This window comes from Leptonotus elevatus, chromosome 7 (genome assembly GCF_054856555.1).
Source record: "Leptonotus elevatus isolate MCC_2025b chromosome 7, RoL_Lele_1.0, whole genome shotgun sequence".
NCBI lineage: Eukaryota > Metazoa > Chordata > Actinopteri > Syngnathiformes > Syngnathidae > Leptonotus > Leptonotus elevatus.
Genome location: NC_141245.1, coordinates 20,848,376 through 20,860,853, shown reverse-complemented (window position 1 = coordinate 20,860,853; position 12,478 = coordinate 20,848,376). Strand labels below are relative to the sequence as shown.

General features: G+C 39.6%; 1 protein-coding gene across 1 annotated transcript in view; it reads right to left on the bottom strand.

Annotated features, from left to right (window-relative positions):
• Positions 1-12,337, bottom strand: part of tyw1 (tRNA-yW synthesizing protein 1 homolog (S. cerevisiae)) — a 31,189-nt gene extending 18,852 nt beyond the window's left edge. The window contains exons 1-13 of the mRNA XM_086081457.1: positions 12,201-12,337; positions 11,404-11,531; positions 11,167-11,298; positions 10,767-10,868; positions 10,087-10,281; positions 8,614-8,889; positions 6,884-6,985; positions 5,782-5,905; positions 4,205-4,257; positions 4,009-4,127; positions 2,033-2,142; positions 1,786-1,963; positions 1,159-1,294 (exon numbers count right to left, since the gene is read on the bottom strand). Coding sequence (XP_085937583.1) covers positions 1,159-1,294; positions 1,786-1,963; positions 2,033-2,142; positions 4,009-4,127; positions 4,205-4,257; positions 5,782-5,905; positions 6,884-6,985; positions 8,614-8,889; positions 10,087-10,281; positions 10,767-10,868; positions 11,167-11,298; positions 11,404-11,531; positions 12,201-12,303 — 1,758 coding nt within the window. The 5' untranslated portion in view covers positions 12,304-12,337. The remainder of the gene's footprint in view (positions 1-1,158; positions 1,295-1,785; positions 1,964-2,032; positions 2,143-4,008; positions 4,128-4,204; positions 4,258-5,781; positions 5,906-6,883; positions 6,986-8,613; positions 8,890-10,086; positions 10,282-10,766; positions 10,869-11,166; positions 11,299-11,403; positions 11,532-12,200) is intronic.
• Between the last annotated feature and the right edge of the window lie 141 nt (positions 12,338-12,478).

Here is a 12,478-nt window from a genome sequence, read left to right as displayed (position 1 = left end):
ATGAATGTCAGTGCTGTGGTCAAGCAACACAAACATCACTGGTTCCCTCGCAAATTACGATTAATGTAAATGTGTAATGACTATCAGAAATATACGTACCGTTTCAAAAAAAAAAAAAAAAAAGTCAAATTAAAAAATTCTGAATAAGAAAGAACTTCTTGCAAAAGCTAAACCTTTCAAAAACCTGAACTTAAAATAAGAGTTTGACTAAAATAAAGTATTTTTTTCTTTAGAAATGGAATTTTAAAAAATTACTTTGAGAAAAAACTTTGTAAGACTGAAAGGACTGCAAAAAATGAAAAATGTAACTTTATTCTCTAAAACACAACTATTAATATAACTTTAAAAAACATAAATGCCTTAAGGTACAAGTTTGTGGATTTGTTTTTTATGAAAAAAAATATTACACTTGAAGTATAATTTAACTTAAACATAATTATGTTTTTTTTTCTCTGAAAACTATATAACCGTTTTAAAATACCAGTAGGAAAAATAACACCATTCCTAATAAAAGGCATAAAATTTTACTATTTTCGTATCATATCTTATTTGGGAAAATTATGACTATTGAAATAATTATTTTTCCCAAAAATATAACTTTTTTTTCTAATCTGAAATGTAAGACTTTCCTCACAGAAAAATAATAGAATTGTGGCAAAAAAAAAAAAAAAGCTTCTTGAAAACCAAAAAAACAGAACAAAAAAATCAATGATCCCTCCCTCCCTCCAACATGACAAGAAATGTGCAACTTTTTTTTTTTAATATGTCTAAAAAATATACTTTTGTTCTGATAATGTTACAACTTTCTACCCCAAGCTAAAAAAAAAATACTATCAAAGTAATACTTTTTTTCCCAGGACAAAATGCAACTTTATTCTTGTTCTGGTAATGTGATTTGATTATTTGTGGAAAAATACAACGTAATGACTTTTCTTTAAAAATGAAGACCAAAAAAAAACAAAAAAAAATTATCAGATAGATTTAAAAAAAAGATGAACTTTTTAATTAGTGACTGCCAAAATGCTCATGTAGACTTTATTCCCTAATACTGGGATTGCATTCTTTAAAAGGTCATCTTCTTCAAGTAAAAAAAACTGCAACCAACTACAATAATGATAGGAATCAAGTTTGTCATGTCATGTGGTTAAGTGGTCTGACCTTCTCAGTCAGAGCCTTGAGGCTGTCCAGGAATCGTGTCCAGAAGTCCTTAAAGAGCGGCCTGTCGATCTTCTTCAGGCTCTCCTTGGTGCTGGCGTCCACGCTAACGTATAGCTGAGTGACAGGCTCCAAGCTCCTGAAAGCAACACATAGCCTACTTACTACTCAGCCTTCAACAATTACTAACTCCCACAGACATTGTGGAGGAGGAGGAGGAGGAGGAGGAGGAGGAGGATGGAGAAGCAGAGTCGCGTGGAAAGGATTAATGGCATTTGAATTCACTTCAATGGGGAAACTCGATTTGCCATACATATAAAAGATTTTGCAATCAATCCGGTCCAAAAAGTTTGACTATAACCGAATTGTACAAAAAAAAACAAAGCAATACTTCTCATTGTAAATAATGTCAATTCAATTCATCGGTTCCGGATAACTATATTAACAAAAATATAACTTTTTTTTTTATATGAATTTATAATATTTACAGTTTAACATACAAAAAGCAATTTGAAATCAATATAAAGGACCAATGACATGTGTCTATGAAAAATTAAAATTTTTACCTTTAATTGAATTTAATCTGACAAATAAACCGATGCAAGTCATGATACCAATCGCCAACGCTACCTGATTTCCTCGGGGAACTGAGCATTGGTGACCAGGAAGCTGGAAATGCGTTGGGAGTGGAGAAGGCGGACAAAGCGGTTGATTTCAGGGTACATGATGGGCTCGCCCACCAGGGACAGAGCGCAGTGCTGCACCGTCAGACCCTCCTCGTAACGATCCGACTTCACGCCGGGGACGCCTGGTGGGCCAAAACGCACGAGTGCCGTCATTTCAACTTCAGCTTTTCTTTGCATGTTGCACCACTGACCTCGAAATTGTCGGATCATGTTCCTATGCTGCTCCAGTGCGTCCTGCAGGATCTTCTCAGCGGGGTCCATCTTCCAACGCCACTCGGTGCCTACTGGGTTTGTGTGGTGCCTTGAGGTCAAGCACGCACACACAAAACCAACAAAAAAAGTCAAAATAGGTTTCATCGACGCTTTTACTTTACTCAATGCATTTTAATGTTTGTTAATTATACGTGGATTTTCCGCTAACCGGCCCAGTTCTCCTATATATAGTCACATTTTGCTAATTAAAGTCACTTTTTTAATTAAAGGGTCTTAAAATATGTAATATTTCAAGAATGGAGTTGCATTTTATAACAAAGTTTTATTTAGGAGATTAAAGGATCTTGCAGCTTGATACTTTTTTTTTTTTACTCGCGACTGCCACCTATGGCCCAAAGTGTAACTGCAGCATCTGTGTCAGGCTCGTTAATGGTGCGCGTGAGAGTACGTGCACGATCTTAAAGCAACAGCCACAGTTGACAAAGGAAGACATGACTTCAAATGATGTAAGAAAAACTTCGCCCCTCCCCTCCCCAAAGAAACTGTGAAGTGTGCAGGGTCCGCACACTCTATTATAAAGGGAAGATAAAAGCTGATAGGTGCAGTCAGAGTAAAACAGTCAGGGCTCTTCGTACTCGTCTGGGTATAGGTGGAGCATGCATGATGTAGAAAAAGCTTTAATATTACATTTTTAAACAGCAAAGTGCACCTTTAAAACTAAAAAAAAATTCAATAAAAAAAAAACTTGTCATTTTATGAGATTAAGTTATATATTACCAAAGCAAACCAAATAAGTTCTAAAATGTGAGGGGGGGGAAAAAAGCTGCAATCTTAGGATAATAAAGTCACATTATTTTGACGGGGGGAAAAAGTGACAGTTTACGAGCCTAAACACAAATTTTTTTTTTACAAGATTTTTTGTGATGTAATATTGAGGAAATAAAGTTGTTCAAAACGTGATAAAAATATAATACAATATAGACACTATCTAGATTTTTTTTTTTAATGGCGAGATAAAAAACGAAATTTTTAAGTAAAGAAAATGTCATTTTACAAAAAATACAGTAATCTCATCCCACCGGAGAAAAGAAATTGCAAAAGTGAAAAAAATTCCAGCCTAACAAGAATAAAGCTGTATTTTTAAACAAATGCACTGCAGTCATAATCTTAAGAGTAACAGTAAGATTTTTTTCAGAGTACAAAGTCATTTCATTTATTAGGATCTCCATTAACTTTGGCATTACCTGGAGACTACTTTACTGTAATCTTCACAATGCAATATCAGAAGAAGAAAAAAAACAGAATTGTTTGCTTCAATGATTCTACATTCCAAAGAAGTCCTGTTGTCCTTTGGATATTAACACTTGTTCAAATGTCAGCAAGCTGACCCTACGATGACCCAAGACATTTTCTGCAGGTTGTCAGCAGGGAGGTGGTGCACGGTGGTTGCACACGGCGGGGGGGGGGGGGGGGGGGGGGGCGCGGCTGCTGATTTCCTGTCGCCATTCATTGCGACGTCTGGACAAAATGTCGTACATGTGGCGACAGGGGGAGCGGCACGCTGACAGCAACCTTTCAGCGGGGGGTGACAAACACTTCGCCAGTCGCCAACGCTGCAATGACTCAGCAGCATCCACCTTTTAGTGTTTTTGCCTCATTCTCACCGCATGCTGCTTGCTTACGGCGACGACGACACAAATTTCACTCAAACATCTTTTTTTTTTCTTTTTTTTTTTTTACATTTCACTGCTGATTTCTAATATATGTACAATCCTGTAAATAAATGATCACTTAAAAATGTGTGTTGTAGCAATAATCGACTTACTCTTTTGATACTTCAATTAGCTCGGAGCCTCAGACTGATGCCTTTACGATATCGCTTTGACTCAAGTCGATTTCTGCCAAATCCCACTAAGGACATACGCGAGGAATGTGGAGTCGATGGTGGTCTCACCTCCAGCAGAAGACGCACTTGTTGGCGCAGGCCAGGCTGGGCGTGGTCTCCATGCAACGATGGGACTGAATGCCGTAGAAGGTGTGCTTGTAGCAGCCGCCTCGGCCTCGCAACATGGACTTTAAATAAAAATAAGAAAAACTTTAGCTGTCAATCATGCTACTCAAAAGGGTTTTTAAAAGCTCACGTCTAGTACCTTGGTCCAGCGGCAAAGCTTCACTCCTGAGTGACTTCCTATCAGTTTGTACCCTGAGTAGAGACAACAAACAGGACAGTATATTAGGTGCAGACACTGTGAATGACGAGACATGATCTGGACATAACATACAATATTCCCCCATAAATGGGGTGGCATTTCAGGATTAACCTAAACAGCACTATAACCAGAGATGGGTACAGTAGCCAGAAACTGTACTCAAGTCAGAAAGTACCCATAGCTAGAATAATATGACTACACTCAAATTTAAAAGTAATCCTCAAATAATTAATCGAGTAAGCATTCTGTAGTTAAAAAATATAACTACTTAAGTACTGATTTATAGTTTTAATGAAAAGCACGAACGGCAAAGCCGCTAGGTTTTGCAGTAGCCAATAACAGGCTAGTCTGGCTTGCTAGCTGTCATATTCTCGTTAAATTTAGACTGTATTATTAGCTTCTCATTCTAACCACGAGCTAGCCATAGGCTTGTCAATTGCATCTTTTGAGTTTATCTTGTGATAAGCTACTTGACAAGAAGAAACACAGAGTATGGATGTAGACGGCTTAGTGCTACATTAGCTTCTTGCTAACTGCGTCGACAGTTTATACCTGTATGACATTTCTCAAAGTTAAAACAAAGGAAAGGTTTCGTGATGGCGAACAGCATTGCGTTCTCCAGCCGTGCTGCTCAATAACGGCAAGTCATGTCCCGCGTTCCTAACAAAACGCAGCAGGTCAACATTTGGGGTGGACGGGAGTGACATGTTGCTATTTATAGCGTCGCAGCAGGAGCAGAAGCTGCATTGCTGCCAGAGGCTGCTCAATGACTTCCGCAGGTAAGTGAGCCAAACTGGTGGCTCAGGTGCTAAATAAAAATGTTCCAGACAAAGACACCTTGATTAAAAAAAATAGGGTGGGAAAAAAATATATAAATAAAGTGCTTAATAATTCAAATGACAAGGTGAAGCAGCAACATTAAGAAAATGTCAGACTTCTGATAGAGGCATCGGATTATTTTACTTCTTCAGTTTTATGTCAATTTGGCTAGATCTTAGTGTGGGAAAAGGTGACTACCGGTAACTTTTTGCGGTTGCGTTTGTTTGTTCTCGAACACAAGTCAAAGCTCACAAATGTTAGGCCTCTTGCAGTATCATGGCTCTCAAGTGGGTCTGTCGCGTTGCGGCTCTCGAGTCACGGCTCTCTGTCCTGTGGTGCGGCTCTTGCATTACAGCTCTGATCCACTGGATTTAGCGCTTAATAAACAATCAACACACGCAGCCTCTGGCAGAGTTAACCACATTGTGATTGATTCACGGTTGAAATGAAGGAAAGTTTGATGACTTATAAGTCAACAAACTTTGTCGTCCTTGTGGAGACAAGGTGAGGCAAGCGGCGGCAAACATCTGGCTGCCCCCCCTCGGGGATGGCCTGTGATTTTTATTACTACGAAGCAATGATGCTCTGGCTCCATCATCATCATCATGATGCGCAAACACCTGGCACATGCTCCTGCGGAGAAAAAGCTATTCGCCGCTACATTAGGAACTCAGTGGAGCGCGCTGGCACGGCGTTACCTTGTTTGCTCAGAGCTTCTCTCAGGGCGGGCGTGATCATCTCCCGTCGCTCTTCTTTTTCGTCTTGGGTCTTCCTCGCCACTTTCCTGGAGCGCTTGGCTACCTGCCCGCCATCTGAAGGAACCTGGGAGCACATACGAACCGTAAATGATACTTGCTAATGGGCAAGACAAGAGCGTTGTTTACACTCGATTTTGCTAAAAACAATCTTTGTAGTGTATTTATTGAGTACAATAATTGGCTGGTTGATATAAACAGGCCAGAGACAGTCACGGGTAATACTGATCCATCAACATTCTATTGTGGGGGAGGAAAATTGTATCAAGACATAGAAGACATTATGGATTGGAGCATCTGTCTTGTAATGGATAGAGGTAATGGTTTGCAGGAACAAAGGGCAACGAATATGAGCGGTTGCAAACTCTCTTCACACAGAATGTGATGATGTCGCCGGAAGACATGCTAACTGATGGAAGGAGAGAGAGAAAAAGAAGAAAGCAGGAAGACAAACACCAGTCATTGCTAGGAGCTGAGCTTGCCGAAGACTCAATTTTGAACGCTGTTACTTTTTAACTATTACCATATATTAGGCAAATTGAGGATGGTGAATCAGAAATTTAACCAAGGGCCAGAATCATTATTTGACTACATGGGCACAAGTCTGCTCTTCTGATAAATTATCCAGTATCAAGACGCTATTCCAAATCAATTCATTAATCAATCAAGAGGTTGGATTAGCAGGCCTTAATTGCTCATGTTGGCACTGATCCCAGTTCACAACGCAAGCTTGGTGTGGGGCGAACCACCATCATCAATACAGTACAATTTTTTCCCCCTCTGAAACATACAATTGTATTCAAAATTTCTATACAACGTATTTTTATTTTTGTCAAGAAAGCTGAATCAAAGAAAAAAATCCAAATAAATCAAAAATAATTTTCCACAATAAATGTCCCTTGAGTCACTTTATCATGTTCGTGGGCGTCTGCGCTCTTACGCAAGCCTCGTCTTGACGCCAGGGCCTGGTGTGTGGAGTCTACCGGGCCATCTGCCGTTTCCGCGGAAGGCGAAGGCGCGCAAATAAGACCGGCCGCACGCTGACCTGTTTGACGCTGCTCATCAGGCTGCCGAGATCCTCCACGTCCAACACGGAGGGGGAGGTTGACGAGTCGTCTTCTTCACTGCTGGACTCCACCGGCTCCTCCTGAAGAAGGCCATCACAAAAACATAAAGTCAATTACAAATTAGAAACAACATGCTACAGTACATGCTAACAGCTACTGAGTTGGTTGACGGTTTAAACATATCCCAAAAAATGCATGTTTGGTTCACTGAAGATAGGCTGAGGTGCAAATCCCAGTGTGAAAGTTTTTTTTGTCTATATGAGCCCCCCTGCGATTGGCTGATGATCAGTAACGGGGGAAAGGCACCATCCCACCTGCGACATTAGTTATGAAAAGCCCAATAAAAACGGATACATTGTTTACAAACAATGGAATTATAAACCAACAACAAAAAAAAACTTTATGTAAATAAATTCATTAGAAACTCTTAGTTCATTCGCTAATTGGTCAACTGTAAATATATTGAACATAGACTCTTAAAACAGCTGGATCCCAAAAAAAAAAAATGTTTGGGTCAAAATTGGACCGACCTGCTAATTTCTGGGTTATTTTAGACGAACAAGCCAAAAATTGTTTGGGTGCCAAGAAATGCACCATGAGTGACATCGACTCACCACATGGCTTAAGTGTAGCTTTTTTTTTACATGGCAGTCCTCATTCACTCTTTTGCAACACATATTCAGTTTAAACCATACATACACAGTCCTGTTGAAGTGTAAACTCTACCAATTTCCACAAATATGAACGTCCACAGAAAAGTGAACAAGTTCAAAATTAAATGTGGACCTTGAGCACAAAATTTTGCTTCAAATAATAACACCTTGTCTCCTTTCAGCCGCGAACTGATGACAAAACTGGAAGCCTTTGTGTAGGTGTGACACACTGGTTTGTAAACGCCACATCCTGACAGACATGAAACATGTCACTAGCAACACTAATCTCCCTTAAAGACCCCAAAACCATGTCTGTGTTGAACCTGCCTCTCACCATTATTAGGCTGTCAAATTAAAAACTGAAATTAGTGTAAAACTAAAAATCGCTTTATACAAGGAAAAAGATGACGGCCACGCTTGTCAGCTGCTGCCAGGAACAAGTCCCGGCGACACAGTCGTCTCCCGAGGTGTCCGCTGCCATGACAACGGGTCATCTGTGAGCTGTCACACTGCATGCGTGTGTGCGTGCGCGCGAGTGTGTGTGTGTGTGTGTGAAAATGCAGTGATTGGTGAGAAGAGCAAAGAGTGTGTCTGGAGGACGGACAGCGGAGTTGACAGAAATGTCACATGTGAGGCGTGTAGGACATTTTGTAACCAACGCGACTAAATACAGACGCACAGCAGCATTATGTATATACTTGTTACTTAACCGTCAGACCTTGTTGGATTTTATTAATTATTTCAGCTAATTTGTTGCAATTTTTTGGTACAGTAGATGCTATCTGTCATTTTAAACACTTAATGTTATTTGCTTATTTTGTTGTGAGAACATCCATTTATTTCATGTTTAACTTTAAAATCTGATCACACAATGTGCAACTTAAAAAAAAAAAAAGTTTTATATAAATGACAGAAAAGCATTTCTACTCTTGCTTAAATAAAGCTGCCAACTCATTTCATATTCATTGGGAGATGTTTACTCGCGTAACGCTGTACGGTAATTGAAAAAGTGTTTGAATACGTTTTAATTTGTAGTTGTTCTTAGAACAACTTACCTCAGAGTAGTTATCATCCAGAGCGGCATTCTCTTCCTCTTCTACTTCCTGTCCATCCGTCTTGATGCAGGAAGTGCCCTCCTTGCGTTTCCCGCAACAATTGTCGTCGGCCTGGCAAAGAACCCGCAGCCGTTTGAGGAATTTGAGCTTCCAGGCCAGGAAGTCGGCCTGGATGCTGCCGTTGACGCTCTTGGTAACGTTGCAGTCGCCTTCGCCGCGGGTTAAGATGCGAGAGGCACTCAGCATCCACAGCCACTTGTCCACATTTTTGCCCACCTGGACAGAGAGTGTATGCAGTCATTCGCCCGCATATTCAGGGGTTGGCATTCACAAATTCTAGTAGTAGTTGTAGTATTTCAAGAAAATTGTGCTTCATATGTCATATTTTTGGGAGAAAGATTTTTAATGTATTTTTATGCTAGAGCATACAGAAAGAAGGCTTTGATGCAGCCTCAGAACTGAAGAGAATGCTTGAAGCAATGGTAGTTATTACAAAAACGGCCAGCAGCTGGCAGCAGAGTATAAGAGATCAACCGGGGCCATGTTGAAAAAAGTTCATTTACCCAGAGTTTTAAACAGATTTGTGAATAATGATGAAACTTAGCTATATTCTAATGCTAATCGCCGTAAAACGGAAACAGATACTAATATCCTTTTTTTTTCCTGATGAAAGAAGAGACTCTAATCTTTCTTTTGATATGTTCCATGCTTTTATAGCAATAGAACACAATATTCTGTGGGACTTGCAAAATCAGTCAAAATCCATAGCGATGGGGGTTGCTTTTTAGAACAAAGTCTTATATTGGGGGGGGGGGGGTGTTGGAGAATGTTTGTCCTTTTAAAAAGTCTTACAATGTTTAAGAATATAGGTAAATACGACCAAAAAAAAAGAGAGGCAAATCTGATAAAGTTTTAAAGGTTGTACGCTTAAGAAAATAGTTAGGTATTTGAGGGGGGGGGGGGGGAATTATGACATAAAGTCACATATTCCTGATAAAAACATTGTAGATTTGAGAGTATAGTTTTGAGGAAGAAAAAACGTTAAAGTATTTCAAGTTTTCAAGATATGACTTCTATTTTCAAGGATAAATTGAACATTAAAAAGTTTTCTAATATAGGGGAAAAAGTGGTGTATTTGAGGAAAAAGGTGAGCAAAAAAAAAAAGTTTTCAGAGAAAGTCACATATTTGAGTAAATATTTGTAGTTTTGAGATCAAACTCGTATTTTTCGACAAAAACATTCATATATTATCAAGATAACAAATACCTTTTTAAAAAATCAAAAAGTTGTATACAGCTATTTGTGGATGAGTTTTGAGTTCAGAGACAGTTGCAACTTCTCAAGACAAAATGTTGATATTTGAAATAAAATGTTAAGAAAATGGATGGATGGATGATATGAATTTGAGATTATTTTTGTATGTGTGAAAAAGAGGTTGGATTTTATTTTGAGTCCATAAGGCCCATGCCTTACCGTGTTGTAGTGTGCAGCGTAAAGTGAGTTGCCTAGGCCGAACACGGCGTAGCGGAGGCCCTTCAGGTACGTTTTCCCGTAGCGGAAGTCGGTGGACGCTTCCTCCAGCCATTTGCAGAACCACTCGGCGTTGTCGGTGGGCTGCCCATCCGTGTAGGTGGACACCAGGAACACGCACACACACTTGCTGCCGCACTGGGAGGCACAAATGAGACAACACGATCAAAGGAATTCCCCTTCGGAACATGACGCTTTTGGGTGAAATTTCAAGATGGACTGAAAATGCACTATAACCTCTACCGGTGAATTTAATTTGACCTTGTGTAAACTTTTGCAAGCACAAGTTTCACAACAGTTTTTTTTTTTCAAACTGTTAACAGCCAGCAAACACTACACACTCATGCGCTGCCACCCACGTCACTCACCAGGCCACACGCGTTCAAAGTCAAACATACTACAGTGTGGAATGTGAAAGATGGCGACCTCAAATGGACAAAAAAAAACTGCACCTCAAGGGTACTTTTTATTTTAGCTTAGAATGGAAAATCTCTTTTCCATAGCTATTACATAACCAAAAACATTGCAGCTCAGCCATTAGTTACCAGACCTCAAGGTGAGCAATGAAACGATATCTATATATATGAAACAAAAAAAATATTTCCCATAGCCTCCCATCTTACCTCGTCAGCCAGCCGATCGTCTGGATCGTACTCCTTCATGTTAATCACCTCTGTCGCGAGGTCCAAGCTCCTCACGTCTGCTGAAAGCTCCTTTGCGAAACTCTGCGGGGAGTGGTGGGGGGAGCTGGTGTCACCATTACAGTGTCAAAGCGCCGGAATATTACCGGTACATTTTGAGAATGTTTACAGGTTTATTTTATAGGTCAATTAAATTACAAGCTTGGTCACAAAACGGATTAAACGTGTCTAGGTGTATATTTAAATTCCCTATTAACAGCCGAATTCCTGTTAATTCCCATGGAAGCTTTTCCATTTTGAAAATCCTCAGTATTCTGCAACCCAAGTCAAAAAGCAAAATTCAGCTTTGTGGATTAGTGACAAGTGTTAACAATATTCGTACTAGAGCCGTTCCAGTCTGAGATCCAAAGAAGATTTTCACTCCTGACACGTGAACTTCAGCACGTTTATCACAGCACTCATCTTTCCTCATATCTTCTTGCACCCGGGAGCTGACTTCCTTTGAGAGGCTTTTCTAAAAAAACAAATAAATAAAAAAGCAAAAAGGTGTTATCGTACTGTTATGAAAACAATATTACTGATGACACAGGTTTTGCTCTGAATACGTTGGCCAATGTACCTTCTTTAGGATCATCTTGAGGGAAACCCAAAGCGCAAAGACGAGTGCAGCAGCCATGTACAAGTAGAGCCGGTTGTGCCATATGTACGTGGCGTAGTTTTCGTAGGCACTGTGGGAAGAGTGTGAAACTGGAGGGGGAAAAAAAGCACATCACAATCAACACAAATGCACCATGAGCATGATTTGTCTAAGAAAATGTGAAGCAAATGGAAAGACCATGTTTGTGACATTTTAATACACCGAGTTGTTTTTTGAGAGTTGGATGATATCCAATTTGTTTTACAATTTAAAAGAGTTAGTATTGCACTTGTGATATGTTTTTGTCAATATGATCACTATCAAGTCTTTGTTGATTAAACTTGGTGTGAGGGCGGGATTATGTAAACTAGGCAAGCCTAATTTGATTTGTGTTGGGTAGGCAGGCACTCTGAAGACTCAACTATTTGCATACAAATAATAAGTCAATTTCCCATTGAATGTCGCTTTTAAAAATAGTATTGGGTTTAATTTACGATTATAACAAAAAAGTAGGAGGCGCTAATTCATTAGTTTAATGATACTTTGATGTAGAGAGGAAACTATTACTGTTATTTAATAATTAAAAGACCTTTCCTCACAAAAGATACATGTTTATTTCGACGACTGAAAGTAGGATTCGGGTTAAATTGGTCTAAAGCACCACACAAACGCGCTGTTGCTTTGTGAAGTTTATGTCATGTATGCTAGCTAAAAGCGTCCCCTTCGTTTCGTGAACATAACTTTTGTTTCCTGCTGAATACAAATTTAAATAAGCTCACCTTTTGTATTGGAGGTAGTCGCACAAGTTCCAAAAAGGATGGCCAGGACGATAAATTCGTGCATTACTGCAAACGCTTTGGTTGAACACATATTTAAAGCCATGAGTGGCGGCGGGTGATATGCGGAACCATGACTGTTTGGCCGAAAGGCATTATGGGAGATGTAGTACTAAGCGTCAAAACACATATAAATAAATACAGTATTTGCAAACCCGAAATGGGGGGGGGGGGGGGGGGGGTTATATTCGGCGTAGGACGCCACCTGTTAGTGCTAGATT